At 41.9% G+C, this 23767-nt stretch overlaps 1 protein-coding gene across 2 annotated transcripts in view; it reads left to right on the top strand.

The window, feature by feature from the left end:
- The window catches only part of LOC6623977 (adenylate cyclase type 6), a 38333-nt gene that overhangs the window by 4679 nt on the left and 9887 nt on the right, over positions 1-23767 (top strand). For both annotated transcript variants that reach the window (XR_004303727.2, XM_032435069.2), the window contains exons 3-18: positions 9053-9299; positions 9351-9629; positions 10673-10784; positions 12878-13026; positions 13258-13730; positions 15040-15440; positions 15570-15690; positions 16485-16683; positions 17148-17297; positions 17729-17850; positions 18918-19010; positions 19820-19966; positions 20132-20290; positions 23183-23327; positions 23391-23485; positions 23606-23765. Coding sequence is in view for 1 of the 2 variants with exons in the window: in XM_032435069.2 (XP_032290960.1) it covers positions 9054-9299; positions 9351-9629; positions 10673-10784; positions 12878-13026; positions 13258-13730; positions 15040-15440; positions 15570-15690; positions 16485-16683; positions 17148-17297; positions 17729-17850; positions 18918-19010; positions 19820-19966; positions 20132-20290; positions 23183-23327; positions 23391-23485; positions 23606-23765 (3051 nt within the window). In the remaining variant the exon portion in view is untranslated. The remainder of the gene's footprint in view (positions 1-9052; positions 9300-9350; positions 9630-10672; positions 10785-12877; positions 13027-13257; positions 13731-15039; positions 15441-15569; positions 15691-16484; positions 16684-17147; positions 17298-17728; positions 17851-18917; positions 19011-19819; positions 19967-20131; positions 20291-23182; positions 23328-23390; positions 23486-23605; positions 23766-23767) is intronic.

Here is a 23767-nt window from a genome sequence, read left to right as displayed (position 1 = left end):
TCTTCATGCTAATCGTTATCTAAGGTATTCTTCAGTCGATTACCTGTTAAGCATTTATTCAAATCAATAATCGCCTCCTTTGGCAAATCGTATTGAATCTAATCAGTGGCTAATTTGAAAGAACACATCACTAATTAGTCGCTTGCTGGCGTGTGGCATGTCATTTGTAATTGCTACAGTAATTACTCAATGATAACATATACAATATACGATATAAGATATTTGGTATTTAGTATTAAACATTCGATGTTCGTGTATATAATTAATAATTGAATATTGTTGTATTCGATTCGATTCGATTTGCTGCAATTGCTTTTAAAGGCCTTGTTTGAGTGCGTTAATTTATTCATGACATTTTTCGACCTGGTCATGCCTCATTAGATACCAAAGCAGGGTACACAGCTGGCAAGAGGAGAGAGGAAGGGGCAGGGGATTGTAATTGTGCCACATTTGCTACGCAGAACACGCACAAAAGTAAAAGGCACTCGCTGCTAAATACATTCCATGCCAATATGTTGCGTTATTCCTTCGGCTAATCCCGGCCACAGTCTTAATTCCCCAGGCATGTCTTTGACATGTCGCCACATGAAGATGGTCAGCAGTTGCCCGATGGCCGTATCCTTGAACCTTGTCCCGTACGTGCTCTGCTTGAAATTATATAATAAAAACAAAAAATCGTATACAAGCAAATGCAAAATGCAATCGCACTGAATTAGTGGCTGCCACATTGTGGCAAGCTGCAGCAGACTATAAAAATCGCTCAAAATTAAACAAAAACCCGCAAAATTAACCAAACATTGTGTTTTTGTTTACACAATCATTTCGCATGCAAGCAAATAAACTAGACGAAATGCAACGATTCCGGGTTCGCCAGCCAGTGGGTCAGTGGTTTCTGTGGATCTGTCAGTGGGTCAGCTGCCAAGTGAGCCGCATTTATATGCACCACAAAATGTGCAAAGCAGCGAAAATAGGCAACGACGTGCAAGAGTCAGAGCAACATAAAAAACTCATGAAAAACTCAAACGTCTTACAGATGCTGATGATTAAATACCCTTGCAGAGAGCAGGGAATTTATCAAAAACTCAATTTCAGGCCGATTTATCGAGTGGAATCTAGCTGATATAGTTGTCTGATCTAAGTAAAAGGTTGCTGATATGGTGGAGAAAGGGGCTAAGTTTTAGGTTTTAAAAACTGAGATCTCAGAAAAATAAAAAGCGTATCAAATATAAACTGAATTTTCAATCTTTATCGTTTGATCGACTTTCACGTTAGGTTATGAATGTGGAATTGTCTTGGGCGAAGGATTTGTTTGTAAGTGTTACATTAAAAATAACAGCTTTAATGTTTAATCAGAATCGGCCAAGATACTATTTTGCAGAAAGACAGACATTGGCACTTTTTCGTCAAGACGTTACACATGCCATGACAAAGTCATTATGACCCACTCTCTAATTAAAAAACTGTATCGACATATACACAAATCAATGACGAGGCAGCTGCCTTCAACTTGGAACTGGCGCCTGTCCTGGCCGGCTGCCAAATCGGCCACTTGACATGGCCGAGCCACTGGCTCAGACCTTGCTCTCGGCCTGACAGCTGCAGCGCCCAGTGTCATGCCACAAGGCAGTCATTGACAGACGCCGTGTGTGCACTTAAGTGCATGTCGGCTGGAGGCTAGAGCGGGCTCTGCACACACATAATTTTAATTAAATGCTTGTTGCAGCAACATAAACGTTTGCTGCTCCTTAGCTGTAACAGAACCAACTTGCTCGAGTCCTGCGACTCAATGTGCAGTCGCATGCAAATTGCCTCCAGGCACAAGGCAGAGACTGGCCGCATTGTACCTCGCCTATGGAACGCATAAAGAATAATGGTCTTTGGGCGAACCGATGCAACCAAAGCACAAAAAGAAAACCAAAACAAAAACCTAAACCTAAACCATGGCCCAAAGCGCATGAAGAGCCACAACAAACAGAAAACAAAATAGCCAAGCATTATAAGGAGAAGAATGCGACACTGGGAAATACCCTGTAAGAACTTTAAAGTCGCCTTAAGCGTGCATAAATTTAAAAGTCATGACTGGCTTATTATAGCGAAAATCTATTTGTGAGGATTAGTAGTTGTTGATAGAGACTAAACTTTGAGTATATTTTATATACATAATATAGAAGACACATTCCAAGTTCACGGAGTTCTTAGAGAGTTACTGATTCAGACGAGACTTAGCACTTTATATACTGGAAAGTCTTATAGAGAAGTCTTCTGCCTTAAACACACTTTAATCAAGGCAAGCAATTAGTTTTGAATCGAACTCGTATTCTATAATTGGATCTAGTTTTGATAAGGATATATATAAAACGTGTATTAAGTATTGTCGCAAGAAACGACATTTCACGTTGAGTCATTAAATTCAAGCGAAGTACCAACAAGTTTTGTTTTTGTTATGCGGCCAAGTCTCTTACACAAAGCTATGCTCTTTTATTGACACGTTTGTTTGTGTACAGGGTATTAAAAGAAAGAAATGCTGTTGGGGTTTTTTGCACAATGCATTCATAAGTACAACAATGCGAGTCCTGTCAGAGTCAGGTGAGGTTAAGTTTGCCCCCGGGCGCTGGCTTTGCAGTACGAGAGCTGTTGTTACTGCAGCTCCTACTGCTGCTGCTACTGCTACTGCTACTGCTGCACCTCAGTACCCGCTGCTCACCCCCTCCCCCATTGCTGATGGTTAAACATCTGGAGGGCTATTTGCCCCGCTTGCTTGTCACGGGTTTCGGTTAACTTGATCATGTCACAAATTAGTAAGTCAGCTCGCTCGTTGCCAGGTCTGCTACTGCCCCCCCTCCCCACACTCCTTGCACTCTTCCCACTCAACCTGTTCGCCTTTAAGCTGCTTTGGTTTAACTTTTAGATACTTTGCTTCTCAGAAATTATGTGCTGCCGTGTTGCTGGCTTGTGTTTGCCTTTTATTAGGCCCATAAATGTGTGTTGGCTGTCGAATGTGTTTACCTTTTTTATTGCTCTCATATCTCTTGGTTTTTTCGTTTATATATATTCGAAATATTGCTTTGGGATTTTGTTAGCTTTATCTTTGGCTTGATTTGTTTTAACAAATTTATAAGCTAAACAATATGCTGCGCTCTGTTGTTCTAATCAATTATAAATGTTGTTACTTTTCAATGGGCCTCCCTGCCATTTTGACCCCTTTGTTTATGATGCAAATTTAATTTGATCAATCAATAAAAAATGTGTGTGTGTGTGTGTACTGTGTGGTGTCTTATGCCTTGTGGCTGTGTGTTACCTACCTTTATGTTGCTCTCAATGAAATTAAAACAAATTTAAAATGTTAGAAACTGGATTTGCATTTCCATTCAAGCATTCTAGATATTTGTACATGAAAATGAATTAAGGTTTTATAAATGCGCTTCAAAAAGTGGATGGACAGACATATCTATATATATTTCGACACAATTCGATCCGGCGGTTAATTTGTCTAGCTCTATTAGCTTAAGCAATGTAGAGTGTACATAAAATTTCAACAAACCTCCGCAAAGCTTAATTTTCTGATTTTTTATGAAACAGAAAGTTGAAAGAGACTAGTGGGAAATGCAGCTAAAATTGCAGCATTTCTTTCTGTTTAATCAATATTCTATCTAGCATGCACTCATATAAGTATAAATATTTATGTGTTCGCGTTTCTGGTACTCCTTTTCATAGCCTCTAAACACAGAAGTGAAGTATATGTTGCGTATGAGTAATAAGTTATGTGCTATACTTCAGATGAGTAATAAGTTATGTGCCACAGTTCACTTGGCATAGCATCCGCGCTTGGTTGCTCAAAGCTTTTAGTTAGTCCGAATAACAAAACCCTATTCCAAGCCCAATCCCAATCCGTGCCCGAATTCTAACCCAAATAGCGCATAGTTTTACTATATTGCGCATACGTCCCGTGGGACGTGCATTCAGATGATAGATGGGCTAGCTGTGTGTGTGTGTGTTTGTGTGTTTGGTGGAGGCACGTTCACTGCCAAGGGCTCTTGCAGCATTTTTCACGCACAGCATATGAATTAATTTCCATTGCAAATTTTGTGCCCGCGACCGAGCAACACCTTTGCGTCAATGGAATGCAAACAAATAGGAAAAACCAAATACCAAATACCAGAAACCAAACACAAAGATGACGGCGCGTAAACAAGGCCAACACATGGCAGCATAAACATGAGAGCAACAACTGTTACAAATATAGAAACTTGTGCTGACTTCCTATACTATATATATATATATAGGGAGAGACAGACGTATATTTAGATTGTGTGGAAGGGTTGGCACTGGGTATGCGCGTGGGCGTGGCGTTCGGCTTGTGTAGAGAGCGTCTGCAAAATGCCAGCAGCTGCTTTTGCCCAGTTAATGAATGAATATGCATGAGATCTATATGTGAGTGGGGGGAGGAGTAGGCGTGGGTGCTGTATGGATTGTAAATAGGGGCTGCTTACAAACAACACAACTGCTGCTCGCTGCTGCTGCCCGCTGCTTGCTTCTGGCCTCATTAATTTCTGCCGCTTATCAAATTTGTTTTGCTATTTTATTAATTTTATTCCTCTTTTTTTTTTGCGCGCGCTCGTCGTGTCGAAGTTTTGTTTTCTGCTTTTGTAGATGTTATTACAGCCACAATATTTACCAGGCCATTAGCGCCATTAATCTAATGAATTGCCATTGAACTGTAATGGCAAAGAATGTTTTCCCATAGTGTACTTCAATACCTGCTTCTGAATTTTGTGGGGTGCGGTGCGCGCATGACATTGATTAACAAGCTGAGTGGGTGGAGTCCGGGCACAAGCTGCCAGGCCTAAGCCTTTAACACGTTTTAAAGTCTATACCCTGTAAATTGAAGAAATCCTTTTAGCTAAGTCGAAAGTGTTGGATAGAGAAGGAAACTTTGATTATATATAAAGCATATATATTCTTCAACAACATGCAAGAACATGTTGTGCTGGGCTTGTTTGCATGTCTAGTCTGCCTTTTTATTAGAATATTAATAATATAATGAATAGAACAAAATTGTTTTATTTATATACATTTTTGATTTTAATAAATTTATATTTTCTATATCTGATAATATTATCTATATCTCAAAAGACCGGAAACCTTAAACCTTTTATATTCGTTTCTTAGTATAAAAATCCTCTGTAATATTGAAGAACTGTTTACAAGGGTATCTGCTAGTTAAATCACACTCAACTAGGGCCTCGATTGTTATCTCTGGCCGTTGCTGGGCTAATTAAATCAGCTGCTTGATTTCGTGATTGTTGCCGCCTCTTGGAGGCTTATGAGGCGATTATGTTAAAAAGCTCACTGAGTTTTGTTACTGAAGTCTGCAGCTCAATGTTTAATGCCGACGAATGACAACGAAGGCTCACAGCAACAGGCAACAGCCAACTGCCAACTGCCAGCTGCCAACTGCCAACTACATCCCATAAAAGATGTTTTAGCATGAGAATTGAAAAGTTTGTGTACGCAGCCTGCATAGTCTTTCTCTCTCTCTCTCTCTCTCTCTCTCTCTCTCTCTCTCGCTCTCTTGGCTAAGTTTCACAGGCAGTCGTGCATGCATTTTGGCCTTTTAGCTCCAACTCAGGCAATTCCCGAGCGCCCACCAAACTAGCTCATAAGAAAAACTTGGCTCAAAGGTGACAGCAAAACTTCATGTGCTGCTGAATAGTCGAGATTTGCATATTTCATATGATGAAATTAAGTATTTATTTCGAGTGCTTCTTGATTTTCATGTTAATACACTGTTCACTATTCGAAAACGGGTATATTGATGTCAACTTGACAAACACGGTCATATACATCGACCTCTTCACTTATTTACTCGACTTATTTATTCGGTAAATACACTTTAAACAGGATATTGTATAGTCGACAGCACCCGGCTGTCGAATTTTAATTCATTTTAGTGAGCTTTTGGCATATTTTAATTGAAAGTTTTCCTTGTTTTTGTTTAATTGTTTTGGTATAATAGGCAATTCTCATTTGTATGGGCAATTGTGTATTTATGAACTTTGACCTTGGACGGCAACGCGTTTCGACATGAAATATGTAATTTTTGTTAAGTGTATTTTCTTTTCATTTATGTCTTGTAGTTTAAATTAAGCGCATTTTTGAGGCTTTTTTCAATTTTAATTAGATAAATACATATTGCGGCGTGGCTGTGGTTTTGCGCGGTGGGTGGTAAAATTTTCCGCCGTCTGAACGAATTGAAAATACTTTGAATGGCATTCCAATTGGCCGAGCAGCGAAAGTGGTGCAAAGCGGCTCGCACAGTGTGACTAATCCTCAATTTCCACGAAAACTCGAGTGGTTTGTCGAAGGCACACTCAAAGAATACCCCACCATGCCCCCTAAACCCCCAACCCTTGAGTATTGTAATATAATAGCAGCTGCTCCTCGACTGGGCTGCCCTAGATGACGTGCCTGTCGTCGTTTTGCTTATTTTTTTTTTACTTTTTCGCCACTTTTCGATTTTTTTCGATTTTCTCATTCAATTTTCACGTGTTTCTTTTGGTTTTTTTTTTTTTTTTTTTTTTGGCAACAAAACAATTTGTTTATAGCGCGTTGTTTTTGACATATTTATGCCGGCGGCCGGCACTTGTACTTACACGCCCCCTCACCAGACGCCTCTGGCACTAAAAAAAAAAAAACAAAAATCCAGAAAGAACTTTAATAAGTCGTGGATTAAATACCCTTGCTGACATGTGGTTCGGAAGTGCGAAGTAAATGCATACGAAAGACTCATCTCCGAAAGAATTTGCTCAGTTTGGTTCTTAAATTAAATTCAAATTAAAAACTCAAAAATCATATTTGAGGAGCAAACTAGTACGAACGAATTACAAAACTCTTCACAAAATAGCTTACAAATAAAGAAAGAAAGAAAGAAGCTCAAGTCTTGATGGATCCTTTGACAGATATCTAATCTCATATTTGAACCCTTCAACAAAAATTCGGGCCTAAGAAAGAGAGAGTATACTGCATATAGAAAGACGGACGCTCGATTGTTGATGCTGATTGAGAATATAAACACGTATGCAGTTTATGGGATCAAGGTCGTCTATCTTCTATGCGTTACACATCACTTGACAAAATCGTAATACTCTTTATACACTAGTTATAAATATACAGTAGCTAAAAACAAAAAGGAAGCAACGCCCTGGCCGAACTGTTCGGGCCCTAAGACTTGTGGCCCCAGTAATGCGGCCAGGAACCCAAAAAACTTTTGCGCCTTCGCCTTTGCATTGTTTGTTTGTATTATTGTTGTTGTTGTGGAAATTGTTGTTATTGTTGTTGTCTGTGGCACAGTTTACTGTTATGCGCTTCAACAAAGTCATTACGGAAAAGTGCTCAGACATGCGCGTCTATAAAAACGAAGCGTATTGCAGCTTAGGCTCAGGCAACAGTTGTCTGTCCTGAAGTCGGGGATTAAACTTAATAAATGTGCATGGTCTGTGCATATGCTAAGCAGGATGGCAAGTCTCAATTTATCTGAATTAATCGTTCTCTAACGTATCTCGATACAGACAGAAAAACAATCCAAATCAATCCCAATCTGTAGTGGAGGTTTATTTTAATATACGCCCAAAGTAAGTTAGGCTTGATTATAGAAATTTTCTGATCTTAAAATTGAAAGCCATTTTTGTCCTTTTAAAAAATTATGGTTAGCTTCGTTTTACGGCGCCAACCCTCAACTCGCCCTTAGATGAATTCAAATTGCGGTTCAAGACTCGAATCTAGGCCTAAAAAATGTTCTTTTTATGTTTCATTAAGTACAAAATGAAAATTTTCAGCTTAAGACCAATTTTGTTAGTTATTTTTTTTGAGTGCATTCCATTTAAATATAATGGCAATTGATACTATATAATTTGCATAAGCTCTTCTTTTAAATTAAGCTTTATTTTCAACATTATTTAAAACTAACAGCTCGGGCTTATAATAGTTGGAGCCTTTTGATAGGTTATACAAAATTTCACTCAACTGCTTAAACGCTTAGATCCCCTCAACTCTCCAAATTTTAAAAAGCCATTTGCTGCTGTTGTTACATTAAAGCCCTAGCTGATAAACTGAAGAGCGTTACCTGTCGAGTTTGCCTTTAGCCTGACTCGCAGTCAGCCAACCTCCTGCTTCGCATCCAACCTATATCTTCTGGCTCTGGCCTTGCGTGTTTGGCGCGCATTTCGTGAGACTTAAGTGGGCCGTCCCAAAAGTAGATACGTTACGTTACGTTACGTTACGATGCGATACGATATATTTATTGGCAGAGCCGGTTTCTATACCCGGAAACCCATTGAAAATATGTAAGAGAGGGTATATTGGTTTAGAGAATATATATATAACAGGATGGAGTGCACATATATGCTTATAAGTCCGTATGTCTGTCTGGTGATAGAGTCTTAGAACTTGAAATATATATTCTTACAACGATGTAATAATTTTGTATATTACAGGTATTTTCCTATTGTCAAAATATAATTAATTATCGAGATAGAAGTCAAAATATAATTAATTATCGAGATAGAAGTCACTGTAGAGCCTTGCGCTTTAGTATATACTCATATTTGGGTGCCACATTTAAACCCAGAATGTTTCATAAAGATATGTCTATAATTACCGAAGTTATGCGAAAACGGATTAACTTATGTGATTAAGAACAAGCTAAGCCTGTAGCTTGTGTATAACGACAGCTCGTCGCTGCGTACAGGGTATATTCTTGTCGGCCCACTAAGACTGAGGCACTTGCCCGCTCCGTTTTCGCGTGGGCGTGTTTTGTTGTTTGCATTGTTGTTGTTGTTGTTGTTGTTGCTGTTTTGACAGCGTTTTTGGCCAAAATCGAATTTATTGTTTTAATGCCATTTCAGTCGCTGTCACGAGCCACAAAAAATTGGCAATTTGTTTGAAAATTAGCGCGCTTCTTTTAGCATGTAAAATGAAAATCAATTTCCCCAGCCTTCAGCTACTCTAAACACATATACTTATAAAAGATTGCCCGGCCGTTTTGCACTTCCAGAATGAGCGCCAGCGGCAGCACCACCCACAATATAGCCACCGCTACCGTCACGGCCACCGTCACCAGCTCCGGCACCACCACCGGCACCACCGGCACCACCGGCACCACCGGCAGCGGCAGCAGCTCCTCGCACATATTTCGCTCGCTGTCATCGGAGAGCCAGAAACGGGAATGGTCCAAGCGTCTGTCGCTGCGTGGCATGCGGCATGGCGGCGCGGGCGCCGCGGGCCTCGCTACCAGCAAAGAGGTAAGCATCTGGACTGGACTGCAATCCAAAACACAAATGTTTCACCTACAGGAGAGCGTGAGTGCGGGTGTTGCCGGAAGTGGCAAACACCGCAAGTTCTTTAGCCGCTCCGCTTCCTTGAAGCAGGCGGGCAGCGGCGGCAGCACGCAAGCCTCCATGGAATTGCATGTACCTGGACACTCATCGGCAGCTGGCTCGCCATCAGGACTGGCCCAGCCGCAGCCACTAACACAGCCGTCGACGCCAAAGAAATCCAATTGGGAGGTGATCGAACATTTCAATACCAGCGCCAAGGGAGGCAAGGCGATGGTGAGCAGCAGCCTGATTGCGGTAAGCACAGCCATTGGGATTGGGATTGGGAGTGGACAAAGGGAAGGGGATGGGGAAGGTAAATGGCCTGGCATCAATTAATTTGTTCAGCTAATGGACAGACCTCGGGTCGACTCGCTATGCGATTTAAATATTTAATTCGATTTGGCCATAAGCAGCGGGTAACAAAACGACTTCGATGCCAAATTAAAATACAATTTCATAGCTCAGCTGGGGAGTTGAAGCTTTTGAAGCGCTGTGAGGGGAGCGGTGCGAGAGGGTCTCTGTACAGTGGGGGGATTGTATTGAGTAAAATCATTCAAGCTAAGAGTTTGTGCATTGTTAGACCTTGTTGTTGTTGTCCTTTCTAAAAATTGCACTTGACAAAAAGTTAACACCTTTTGCTTTGGCTAACAAGCGACGTTCCGTGTGCTGCACACACGCGCACACTCATAGAGACAGATACTCACATAGATACAGGAATATTGTATGCATACACAAGGGTCCACTTTACAATATTGAAGATGCCTGTGTGTGTGTGCGCTACTACAGTGAAAGCTCTCAGGAACAGATGTCCACACCGTACCCGTTTTTTTAAAGAAGATGTTAAGAGCAAGGCTTGAAATTTAAGTTAACTTTTGTACGTAGAACTTTTTGTTAAGAAAAATCTGATGGTTAAAATTTGCAATGTTTGTTTTTAAAATTTTTCCGTTTTTGGAGTGTTCACTGCATGTGAATTTGCACGCGCTGTTTGCCAGTTGGCGAGAGTCAATTGAAAAAGTTTACAGCACAAAAAGCGATGGAGTGTGTGTGTGTGTGTGTGTGGGAGTGTGGGTGATTGGCAGTGGGAGGGGATGGCATGCAAATGGGCGGCAATTTGTTTAAAGATGCCGCATGGAATACAAAAACACAAAAAGACAGAACAGAGTCATGAGTTTTGAGTTAAGAATAAACAGTGTGCAATGCCGCGTGGGCGTCTACTTAATATTTATAAATTATTTATCCAGCTATTTAATATTTATTGTGTGCGTGTGTGTTAACCCACCTTGGCACCATTTTTGCAGGCTGGCATCACACGCTGCAACATAGACGAGTCAATTGATTCAACCAACTCGAGCTCCACCTGCCACAGCCCAATGATCTATCAGCGCGACGAGGCGCAGCTGCTGCAGCAATGTGAGTAGAAATGTGAAAGAAAACAACTTTAGGCTAAGCATGTAATAGAATCGTGCACCGTAAAAGGACGGCCAGGACATGGACCTGGCTAATCAAAATGCCAACGCATGCGGGCGTGCGTGCGTTTCGGTTCAGGTTCAGCTTCCAGCTGCGGCTGCTGCTGCTGCTGGTGCTGGTTCTGTCTGTCTGATCGAAGAGCTGGCTCAAATGTCACAACTTGATTGTCATTGTCGAATTGAATTTGACGAGGCAGCTTCTTGGCCTCAACTTCAGCTTCAGTTCCTCAATATTCAGTTTCCCCCTTCACCTTCAATGAGCTGCTTGCTGGTTGCCATGGCTGCCATTTTGATATATTTTACTCTCTCCTTATGATACTCGTAAACAATATGAAAGAGAGCATATTGCTTTTGTTATCGATGTTGCGAAGTTTAAAGATCTGCATCTTGGAAGATATATACTCGTGCATAACTGCCCACAAGGGGGATGTCGAATCGTGAAGATTTTTATCTTTCACAGTTTTAAGGATAGAGTAATCAATTTTGCAGGAAAAACTAGAAAAGCAGCTCGATCGAAAATTGTATAGAATTAACATAAAGTATTTTATATATATCCGCTGCAGGCCTGGTACATATCTTTTATAATAATGTGAAAGAGTCTTTGGCAGTCGGCTACATCCGACTGCAGCATTCTTAGTTGTTTTCTATGTAGCTGCCACAGTGGCACGTTGAATAGGGCAAATGCGAGAATGGATTCCTGCTTTTGATATAGTATACACAGATTTCTATAGAAATTTACATAATCACGTTTGGCATTTATTTATTGATGCATGAGAGTGTACAAAAATAAGAAAACATATTTTCCTATGTATATGCCGGCGACACGCATTCCTGTTATTGTTGTGCGTGTGCGTCTGTGCGTGTGTAAGTGTGTGTGTGTGTGTAAGTGTGCGGTTTTATGGGGGTCAGTTGAACGATTTTACAACATTTTATGGCATTGTGTATTGCATGCTAAACGAGTTTTGCGTACGCAACAACATTGTGAACAAATCGAAGGCAAAAAGGCGATAAGCGAATGCGAATGGGAATGCGAATGGGAATCAGGATCAAAGTATTGTGTTGCAGCCACAAGTTGCATATGTAATTTCCATATATTAAAGCATGCCAAACGCAGCTCGTTCAACTGTTAACTTGTAAGCATTATTAACTGTGAATGCAATTGAAAACCTCACTGAAATTTCAATTTGTAATCGAATTGCGGAAAGCAATTGCCGCTCCAAACAGCAGGTGGTCAACGGAAAATGCCTTTGCTATGCAAATATTCTGGCAAAATATTTAATGCTGGTTTTGTCAATGACAATTTTAGACAAATTCCACATGTCTGGCATAATTACCAGCATGTCTGATTAACATGATATTAAATTAATATGTTTAATGGTTATTAAAGAGATTAATAAGCTTATAGTTTTTACATACCATATAAAGGGATTCTGGCATAATTAGTTATCCGACTAACGTGAAATGGGATTAATATATTGACAACTTATTTAAAATATTAACAAGTACTTAAAGTATTTTACTTCCTGTAATCACTATCGTATCTACACCCTTCGACACAGTGAAAAGAGTATAAAAGTTAAACAGAAATATTGTTAAATTGAGCTCAAATTTCCTGGCCATGTTACCTAGGGGACGGTTAAAATGCGCATTTCCATACAGTTTCCAATAGTTTCAAGGTCAAACTCAACAAATTCTGCTGGTTGACCTTTGATGAACTCCTCTCGAGATTGGCCATGCCCAGATTTTCACAAGTCAATAATACTTTTGAAAGACTAAGATTAAATTTTAGCATGGAAAAATGAAAAGAATGTTCGCAAGTTTGGTTTAAATATCACAGATAAAAATGACCGATGATGTTAATAAAACATATTTTATATATGACAGATATATGTTACGTAGTGCGATTTGGATTTATATTATGCTCTCTTAAAGCATGTTCAAAGAACCAGTGTTAGGTTTTGGTTTATTGTTACCAGCTGTTGCAGTTTCGATTCTTATTAGCTATTTTGTTTTTTTTTTTTTGCGCAATCCACGCAGCTGATGGAGCCGATGGCCGGAGCAATGTGGAGGCCAACAATCCAAGCACCACGGGCACTCAGGCAGCTAGTCCCAGCATCACGTTCTGGTATCGTTTGAATCGCATCATTCTGCGTCTCTGCTCGACGCATCAGTTCAAGAACCTGCAGGTAAGCTACTTATTTAATTTTTTCTTTCTTAACTGGAATTTTGAAATGGAAATCGTTGGCGAACCGAACTGAATGCCAGCTCAATTGTGGAGCTCAACGGCGTTTCATTTTCATTTCGTTTTCATTTTGTCTGCCAGCAAATCCTGGGAAACAGCTTTTGTCAGCGCGCAAGATTTGCGTAATTTTTTCTACCTACTTACGAGTATTTTATTTTTTCTTCGCTTTGGCCAGGTGGAAATGCTTTATCAGCGTTATTTTCTGCGTATGAATCAAAGTAATACCACGCACATTCTGGCCCTGTTGCTGGCGCTTATTTTGGCACTATCCTGCACGCAAATTGTCTTCACAACGCTGCAACTGCGCCGCAACCAATCACCTGACACGGGCCTCACATCAGCAACGATCAGATTGGCGCCTCAATTTCTGGACGCCAATAGAACCAGCGAGAACCTTACGCACTTTATGCCAGAATTGCCACCGCCCACACCACAGCAAATGAGCCATCAGACGGTGTCCATAACGACGCCAACAACGCCAAGCGCAGCACAAATTCCGAACAGCATCGAGCTGCCGCGTGCCCGCAACGATAATGGGGCACAACGACCAACTGTGGCAGCCAGGTGGGTGACGGGGCGCAGGCAGAAGCGTAAACATTATCGACGCATGCACAAGCATCGCTACAAGCAGCACCAGCATCGGGTCAGGTGAGTGGGCGACAGTGTTGCCGCGGTTTTTCACAATTTTCCTACTTGATGTGGCAGCTTTATTAATTTATCGAAAAAATTCACTATGTACCAAGTCTTATTTTCAAAAAATTGATCAGCTTTAAAGCCTTTTTTTATTTTCTATCCAATTAATATGGATTAAGTTTCGGTTTAAATTTAGCTTACAGCCTTTGCATTTTATCATGTCTTTTGAGCAACGATACATTTTAATTACTTATCGATAATACACTCGATGTGCAATGGATAGATTTGAAAGTTATAGGCTAAACTTCAACTGTGCAAATAAGAAAATGTTAGATTAGAGTGGCTAACTAAACACACTTTTCCCTATGTAAATGATTGATAATATTTGTTTAGTTATTTTTAACTGCTAGTTAAATGTTGGCAACACTAATAACCAGTCGCAGCACTGGGTGCGGGCTCCTTGACAAGTGGCAACAGGAACTGTGCCTGTGTATTGAGTTAGTGGTTGAGTTTGACGTTTTGACAGGCGAGTTATGCAAACAACAGGCAACTGGCAACTGGCAAACTGGTTGCCTGTCCAGGCGCTGTTTTACAGCACGCATTACGCATACGCCCCATTGGCCAATGCGTAGGCCTGTGTTTGTGTGCCCGTCAAGCCGCCAAATTCAATCAGTGAACGCAGGGTGCCCGTAAAAGTATGCTATGCTTTTCCGCTTGCCGCTGTAAATTGTTTTTGAAGTTAAAATTAGAATTCAACAATTCGCCTGCAAGACAAAAAATTGGCAACATAAACACACAAAAGGGCTAGCAAAATATTTGTTGTCCGTGTTTGTGTGTGTGAGCGTGTGTGTGTGTGCGTGTGTGTGCGTGTTTGCGGCTAAAGCAATAAACAAGTCCACAAATACATCAATAAAGTCGCGCGATGGTTGGACCGCGCTTGAGTTAAGGAATTTCCATTTCGATTTCGTTTTCGATTTATTTTCATATTTATCAAGATGGATAGTGTGTGTGCTAAGCGTATGTCAAGCTTATTGATATGCCTATACCAATTGTTATACTCTGTTTACAAAGTGGGCTTTAGGGTATATTTGACTTGTACGTCCGTCTGCTATATATATACATATATATATCCACTTAAGCTAGCATGAAACAACTCGAAAATCGAATATATCTTAAACAATTTCGCGTGTAGCTCGTTTTTAGCTGCTATTTGAGTCTAAAGGAGTACCATGCAGCCGGTTGCACCCGTCCGCATCATTCATATGTGTTTTTGTATTGACTTCGATTTACCATTACCCTACGTCTGCAACTGTCCCCATTTCAGATACAAACGTGCCGCGCAGCAACTGTTCGCTGACATTGACCGACTGAATGCGGCCTATGTGGATGCTGTTGCCATTGTTGATGATGATGGAGATGATGGCGTTAAACGCTTTACGGAGGAGCGCAACAACAACGAAATCCGCCGACGTTTGTCCTTCTCTGGCAGCCGCCAGGCACGTGATGAAGTGCCCAAACTGACGCTGTTTGATGGCGATGCCAACGGCACGAAGCAGGAGCAGGAGCAGGAGGAGGCGCAGACAGAATCTGGACTGTTTGGTTTGGCTGATAATTTCGACACTTCATTGAATTACTCGCATGTGGTCTACTCGCTGATAACGCGCATCGATGAGTCTGTCCTGGTTTTTCTCATTGTGATGCTAATCTGCGGCATTGTCTATGCATGTGAGTGCTCCGAGCACACAGTTTGTGCCACAAATTGTTGGCAATTGTGCTGCATTTGCTTTTAATTGCTGCTGGTTTCTCATATTTCTCTCCCTGATTTTCAATTTCATATATTTTTTCTTGTTGCAGTCCTGTTGTGCATGCTGTCCAAGCCGGCTATGAATGAAATATTTCTCGTGCTCGTCTCGTACGTCATTTTGGGCACGTTTCTGGCCATTGAAATAGCTGTTAGCTATGCCGTGCAGCCCAGGTTTGTAAGGGAGATGGGTTCAGAGAAGCTGAGCCTTCTCACAGCTGTTGCCTGGCAGCGAGAATTAATCATGCCATCAGCTGCGGCACGCTAATTGCGTTTAGGCCAAAAATAGAACACAACAACAAAGCCAAGCAGCGGGCTCTCAGCCAGCAAATACAATGGGCAAATAGGAAGAAAAAAATAAGCTTCAGGCAAGCCGAAGATTTAATGCCCTTGCATTAAGGCAACAACAGAGAGACTGACAGAGTACTTAAAAGTGTTTTTATACAAAGGCTTAATTTCCTAAAGAATGTTCCTATGCGAACTATTTGAGACTGTGGTCCGATTTGAAAAGGTCTTCGCAGATATGTTCGGAGAAGAGTAAAGTTCTAAATGTTCCCTTGAAAAGAAGATAACTTTTACATATAAGAGTCCTGCGATGTAGTAGTCCGATTTTTAAAAACTTTTCCTAATTTTTAGAAGTATACTATAGCTGAAAAATGTCGAACTTAAAACTGTAAATGCTTAGAACTGTTTTATATACCTTGAATATAAATGTTTTTTATAACTATACAAATTAGTTTTTGAGCAATTGTTTTCACACTCCGACTTAATCGAGATATCTTGACAAAAAATATAATTGGTTCAGGGCATAAAAAGAGGCAAAAATAATTAACAATTTCTACCGTTGTGACATTTCGTGACAAAAGTTGATCATTTCCTCTGCAAGGGTATAATAATAAGAAGGGAACTCAGTTTGGGAATTGGGGGCTTTGTGTTTGACTAAATTTAAGTGTCGCTCATTTTTGCAGCAAATCGTTTAATGGCAGCGCCTGTTGCATTGTGCTCATCTACATGACATACACGATGTTGCCGCTGCGTTTGCGTGAATCGCTCATCGGTGGCATGCTGCTCAGTGGCACGCACCTGTACACCTGCCTGCACACACAGTACACGGAACAGGATAAGCAGCTGGAGCTGCAGCAGGAGCTGACACTGCAGTGGCAAGAGGTAAATTGAAACTGTTGCAATTGTTATTTGTGGTTGCCACAAATCAACCCGCACGGACAGCACATCCATCAACAGGTTCTGTGAAAACCGCAGGCATATGCGTGAATGGGCGTGACATTTGCCGAAAACATTAAAGCGATTGCTCACCGAGCGCTTTAATGGTTCGAAAGTGCGGCACGTGACAATAAATTCGCATAAAATGCTCACGCAATTTATTTCACACACACACACACACACACACACCTGTACAGAGTGCAGGTGAAAAAGTATAAATAAATGAAATTAAATTGCCGCAAAATTGAATAAAATTGCGCCTCCCTCTGTGTGTATGTGTGTGTTGTGTGTGTTGCCCCGCAACTGGGCTTTTATTGTGCTCTCGCTGACATTGATATGGACACTAATGCCTTAATGCTATTAAAATTTCTCTGCCCTACCCCCGCCCCTGCTCCCCCTCTTTCTCACAGCTGCTGTGCACCTGCATCGCCCTGATGCTGGCCAATCTGACGGGCATCTATACGCACTGGCCGAAGGAGAAGGCGCAGCGCAAGGCCTTCATTGAGACGCGGCAGTGCATTGAGGCGCGTTTGCGTACGCAGCGCGAAAATCAACAGCAGGTGAGTCAAAGGACATCAAAACGGACAAAAGGACATCAAAAGGCCACCCAGTCAACAAAGCAAAGCCCGCCAAAGAGTTTGTGCCAATCACAAAGCATCCGGCTAAAAAATGGCTGCATCAAAGCGTGGCAGGCAGCCGGCAGTTGGCAGCTGCCAACTGGCAAAAGAATCTGCGACAGCTTTAGAGGCGCTGACGCGTGGCAGTCACTTGTTGCCCCAAGGCCCGCCCGCCAAAAGGCAAACTCCCGCAGGCGGGCTTCGCGCATTTGGCAGAGCATAATTTGGAGGCGCCTTTTGACTGTTACTTAGCCAAACGCACACACACCCCGTTCACCCCTATGTATCTGTGTATGTGTTTGTAAGTGTGTGTGTGTGTGTGTGTGTGTGTGTGTGTGTGACGCACTCACATGCTGTTATCCTTAATGTTGCAGGAGCGATTGCTGCTGTCGGTGCTGCCGCGGCACGTTGCCATGGAGATGAAGGACGACATTGCGGGCCAGCCACGTGACACACAGTTTCATAAGATTTACATACAGCGACACGAGAATGTCAGGTGGGTGTGCGTGTGTGTATTTGTGATTGTATTCGTTTGTGTTTATGTGTGTGTGTGTGTGTGTGTGCAAAACGAGTGTCTCTTTCAGCTTGTGTCTGTGTATAAATTTATTTGCATGCAAAGTCAATAAATATGCTTGGCTCGCGCGTATCTGGGTGTGCGTAACCCGACCATTGAATTTGTATGTAGTACAGTAAAGTATCTATTTAGCGAACGTCGCAGCGTACAGAGAAGATGCTTTAAAGAGTTGTCTAAGAAATGGCAACATTCATAGAAATGTATGTTTATTAATATTTAAAATTGTTCACAGTTCAATTCTAAATTTTCTAAAAAATTTTTATTAGTTAAAAATGTGGACTATTTTTGATTATTTTAAACATTTCTAGCTTGCCTTTCGGATTATAAATTCAACGTATATATTTTTCCGTTAGAAGGTTGCATGTCCGTTTCAGGGAATTTTCGCCCGGCAAATATCTGTTCGCATAATGAAGACTTTACTGTACAGATGTCAAGCAACAACTGCACATTACCAACTGTCACACACACAATTACACACGCTCACACCCGCACACACTTGCACACACACAATTACACACGCACAGCAGTTACACTCAACATAAAGCATACTTGAGGGCGCACCTGTTCGCTGTGTTTAGCCCTCCCCTCGGTCGCATTTTCAGTATTAAATTACGCGCTGTGCCGCCTAAGCAGCTCTCAAAGGAACTGTCGTCGTTTTGGCTGGCGCAAGGATTTCAACAAATTTCCCATAAAAGTCAAACTCAAAACCCTTGCACGTTTTAAATAGAAAGTTTCGCCCAAAAATGCGACTCTGGCTGCCAGTTGAATACATTAAAGAATTCCTTGGGCGCAATACAGACACACAAACACACACACACACACACACACACACACACACACACACACACAGATATACACATACACCCACACTCAACTACGACAAACTATGCTTGACTCCAACAACAGTTGCAAACTGTAATATTTGCACTTTATTTGAACTCTGGCCCACTCTTTTTTTATTTGCCTTACCATTTTTTTTTTCTTTCTAGCATTCTCTTTGCGGACATTTGCGGTTTCACCAGCCTGTCGGATCAGTGCACGGCGGAGGAACTAGTGCGTCTGCTGAACGAGCTATTTGCACGGTGAGTCCATTGCCAGGTCCAATAATGACAGGGCCCTGTCCCTCCGTGTGAGTGTCTGTTGTTCTGCCAACTTGTTTTTTGCTTTTTGCTCTTTGCTGGCCTCCGGCCATGTCAAACAGTCTAACAAATGGTGATGCCGGTTGAAACAGAGGCACATTCTGGCACAAATTAATTGCACATTCGAGTGCCGCCTGGCTGGTTAGAGCCAGCTTAGGGCGCAGCGCCAGCAAAGATAGACCTCCAGCTTGAATTTTGGCCGGGTGTTTGTCAGGCACTTTATTGATTCCCATTGGCAATGAGTGGGCGCACAATAACCATTTCCTGGTATTTATTGTGTGCAAGGACGAACATTTACCTTATTGAGTAGCCCAAAAAACGGTGTGTTAACGGATTAGGCAACAAAAATACCAATAAATTAGCTGCACAGGTGATTGCTTTGAGCTGCAGCTTAAACAGGTGTTTAAATCCCGCAGCAAACTATTTCCAACATTCAGAAATATGCAGACAAATATTTAATTAGTTGTTATTAATAAAAAGTTGCAAGGTTTATTAAAACTTTTCATGCTATAAGCTTAGCTTTAACAACTTTTTAATTGAATAGTTGAAATACGCAAAGTCGAATAGTTTGGTAATTTTATTAATAAATATTAAATATTTGTCGACAAAATTGCAGTAAGTTTAAGCTAAGTTTTTAGTTGATTTATGGTTTATCTTCAGTTTAGCTGAACAGTTCATTGTTTAATGTGTTTTACTACCAAACCCAATCCCAATCCCCAACTCCAACCCCTACTCTCGTTACTTTATTGCAGCTTTGATCGATTGGCTGCTGAACATCATTGTCTGCGCATTAAGCTGCTGGGCGATTGTTATTATTGCGTTTCCGGTCTGCCCGAGCCCAGGCCGGATCATGCACACTGTGCTGTTGAGATGGGACTCGATATGATTGACGCTATAGCGTGAGTATAGCAACAGAACAGAATACAAAATACAACACAACCAACACACACAATGTTCTGTGGCTTTGTGTTGTGTGTGTGTGTGTGTGTGTGTGGCTTTTGTTATGCCTCCTCTTTTTACTACCTTTACCCTTCTCCCCTCTCTCTTGCACTCTCTTCTGTCAGGCTGGTGCGCGAGGTAATGGCCGTGAATGTGAACATGCGTGTGGGCATCCATACGGGACGGGTACACTGCGGCGTACTGGGCCTGGTCAAGTGGCAGTTCGATGTTTGGTCCAACGACGTCACACTGGCCAATCATATGGAGAGCGGCGGCATACCCGGGTAAGTATCGATGACCCTTCACTCGCCAGCTAATGGCAACAAAATAGTGCCTGTTAATTACTTAGTGTCAGCCGAAGTTGGACAATGGCCGGCAACCACTTCAAAGTTGAGCCCTTTACGGATTTTCTCTTTGAGCCGTCTAAGCCCCAACGAAAGACAGACCCAATGACACATTATACCCAATGTCTTGGCTCTGTCTTTGGCCAAACACATTTCGCTTGATTATTTTCGTGCGCTGTGAGAGAAGTGAAGCCCTTGCTGGTCGCTGGTCACTTTGGTGGTTTGTGGCTTGTGGCTTGTGGTCGACGTGTGCCACTTTACGACAGCTGAGAATTATGTTTTTGACCCGCTTTGATATGCTCGCCGACAAGTATGCAATGAAAAGCAGTTGAGTCCTTATCGCGTGGCTCTACTCCGCCGAGTGCACCACCCACAATCCATTCGAGGGCCAAAAACTTTTACTTGCAAGCCGCTGACAAGTTTGTCTCATTTCCGCTCTGAAAGCCCTTGTCCTCTTCTATGTGAGTGTCGTGCAATTAAAGGCAACTTTCGGTTTGCCCCAGCCACAGAAATTTCAGCTCGTAGGTTTCAACAGGAGCGGACTTCGTTTAAGCTGCACTTTATTACCTATTTTATTTTTTCTTATTCTTATATCTGTATTTGATCGATGAGAGGTTCCCTTTATTTTCTATTCAAAATTAGGATCCTTATATTCTTTGAAACTGAATACTAGATTTGATGATCATAATATTCTTTGATTTTTGGCTAAGAATAATGTTGCCAGATAATAAATGCCAAATTGATCTGGAGGCCAAACCATGGCGAAAAAGCCAAACATAGTGAAAATTGGATGAGATTCGACCTAGTTATTTTTATGCCAAATTTTGACCAATGTCTATATGGAATCCCGAAGGTAATATTTAATATAAATTAGGGCCAAAAAAGATGTTGCCAGATTTAAATGCAAATTTTATCTAGAAGTCAAATCTTGAAGATAAAACCAATGCTCGCGAAAATCGGATGAGAATTAACCGAGTTATGAGGGTGGCACATTTTGACTCATGTCTATATGGGATTCGGAGAGTAATATTTGACATGAATTTGGGCCAAAAAACATGTTGTCAGATTTAAATGCAAAGTTTATCTAGAAGTCAAATCTTGAAGAAAAAACCAAACTTCGTGAAAATCGGATGAGATTTGACCAAGTTATGAGGGTGGGAAATTTTGACCCATGTCTATATGGAATTCGTAGGGTAATATTTGACATGAATTTGGCCCAAAAAATGTGTTGCCATATTTAAATGCAAAGCTTATCTAGAAGTCAAACCTTGAAGAAAAAACCAAACTTTGTGAAAATCGGATGAGATTTGACCAAGTTATGAGGGTGGGAAATTTTGACCCATGTCTATATGGAATTCGGAGGGTAATATTTAACATGAAATTTGCACCAAAAAACATGTTGTCAGATTTAAATGCAAAGTTTATCTAGAAGTCAAACCTTGAAGAAAAAACCAAACTTCATGAAAATCGGATGAGATTTGACCAAGTTATGAGGGTGGGAAATTTAGGATACAAGCGAGTACACCCCAGCCTTGCCCGTAGCTCGTATTAATTAATTAATTCATTAACTCTCTCAATTCTAATTATTGAATTCTCTTAAAGAACTCAGCTCTTCTCTTATCTTCCTCAATATAATCTTTTGACCTTGAAATCTTCTGCCTGCTTTTGCAAAGAACTTGCAGAGCTTTCCTTATGAACTACAACCTTGAGCTTTGTTTTCTCAAGAAATAAAACTTATTCATGTTTTATCAAGTCTTTAAAGGGCGCCCGTTGTTTCCCTATTCCGCTCCTGTCGCTTCGTTTGGCTGTTTGCATTTGAAAGGAACTTTAACCTCTCAACACTTGGTCGAGTGTCGCTGCTTCGAAGCGATTGCAATGTGTGGCTCTAATGGTTGTAATAGCTGTAATTTTTGTTGCTGTTGTGCAAATTTGCATACTCCGCCGCAGTGTGTGTGCGAGTGGGTGTGTTGTGGTTGGTGGGGGCGTCAAGTTATTGGCAAGTCAACCGACCTGACCCCACCCCCACCTCGCCTTGCCTTGCCTTGGCTCGTCTCGTCGCGGCCTCTCCATGCCTCTCTTTTGCCAATCGTCGAATCGATTATGGAGCTGTTGCATGCCACGCCCACCACGCTAACTGGCCAGCACTTGCTGCTTGCTGTTGATTCAGTTGCTTCACTTTCAACAACACTTCAGCAATTTGTTTCGGCACGACTTTAGCTCTGATGTGGGTCAGCAGCAGCAGTAGCAGCAGCTCGTTTGTTAGTCCTGTCTCAAGCGAAATTAAAAGCAAATAGCTGCAATGAGCCTCAGGGCAGGCAGACAGGAGGATTCCCTTAGCCTGATAAGCGGCAATTTAGGTAGCAGCAGCAGCAAGACGCATGCAACAGCAGCAGCAGCAGCAGTTGAAACGGCAACTGGCGGGCCAATCCATAACAAAGCGCCATGTAATTATCAATAGAATCAACAACATGGCGCAGAGTTTTGCTGCAACCGCAGCCATTGTTTTTTTTTTTCTTTTATGCAGTTTGCTGCCCCACGGCGCGTGGCACGTGCCTCCTGGAAAACGATAATATAATAAGCTGCTGCTGCCGGCTTCCCGCTGCGGCAGCTATAAAAAAAAAAAACATTAAAAAGTATTTGCTCAGCAGCATCCCCTCGCTAGGGAAGTGGCAGCGGCAAGTGCAGCATGTAATGCCACATAATGGCTGTGGTTATGGCAACCAAAAGCAGCTCCACATGTTGCTGATGTTGGCATGTTGTCCCTTTCCATTTTCTGCCTGCCATATGGCAAATCCTGCCGTGAGTAACGCCCTATTTTGTCTACTCCTGCAGACGCGTGCACATTACGAAGGAGACGCTCAAGTGTTTGGATGGCGATTACGAGGTGGAGGCTGGCAAGGGAGCCGATAGAAACTCCTATCTCAAGGATCATCAGATTGAGACATATCTGATAGTGCCGGGCGATATCTACAGGCCGGTGAGTATCGTCAAGGATAATAGTTGTTCAGCCATAACAAGCTGCTTCCCATTGAACCTGCAGCACAAGAAGTCGCGCAATCGCCTCCAGGTAAATGGCAACATATCCAAGGAGCTGCGCATGATGGGCCATGGCACAGCACAGAAGCACACATCCAAGTAAGTGGTGTTATATCCTAATGTTCAATGTCCAAGACTTTTAGACAGCCACGACAAGAAAGATAGCCTTGAAGCTGGAAGCCACAACAAGCCCGTCAAATAAATAACTCTCCCTTGCAGATTTGGATTTGGTGACAGCTCGGAGAGTCACAAGGATCCCGAGGATGAGGTCAATGAGTACTTGATGCGCGCCATCGATGCACGGAGCATAGATCATTTGCGGGCCGAGCACTGCCAGTCGCTGTTGCTCTGCTTCAAGAGCGCCGCGCTGGAGCACAAGGT

This window comes from Drosophila virilis, chromosome 3, assembly GCF_030788295.1.
Source record: "Drosophila virilis strain 15010-1051.87 chromosome 3, Dvir_AGI_RSII-ME, whole genome shotgun sequence".
Classification (NCBI taxonomy): Eukaryota; Metazoa; Arthropoda; class Insecta; order Diptera; family Drosophilidae; genus Drosophila; species Drosophila virilis.
Note: the sequence above shows the minus strand (reverse complement) of the source record. Positions and strands in the feature narration are given on the sequence as shown.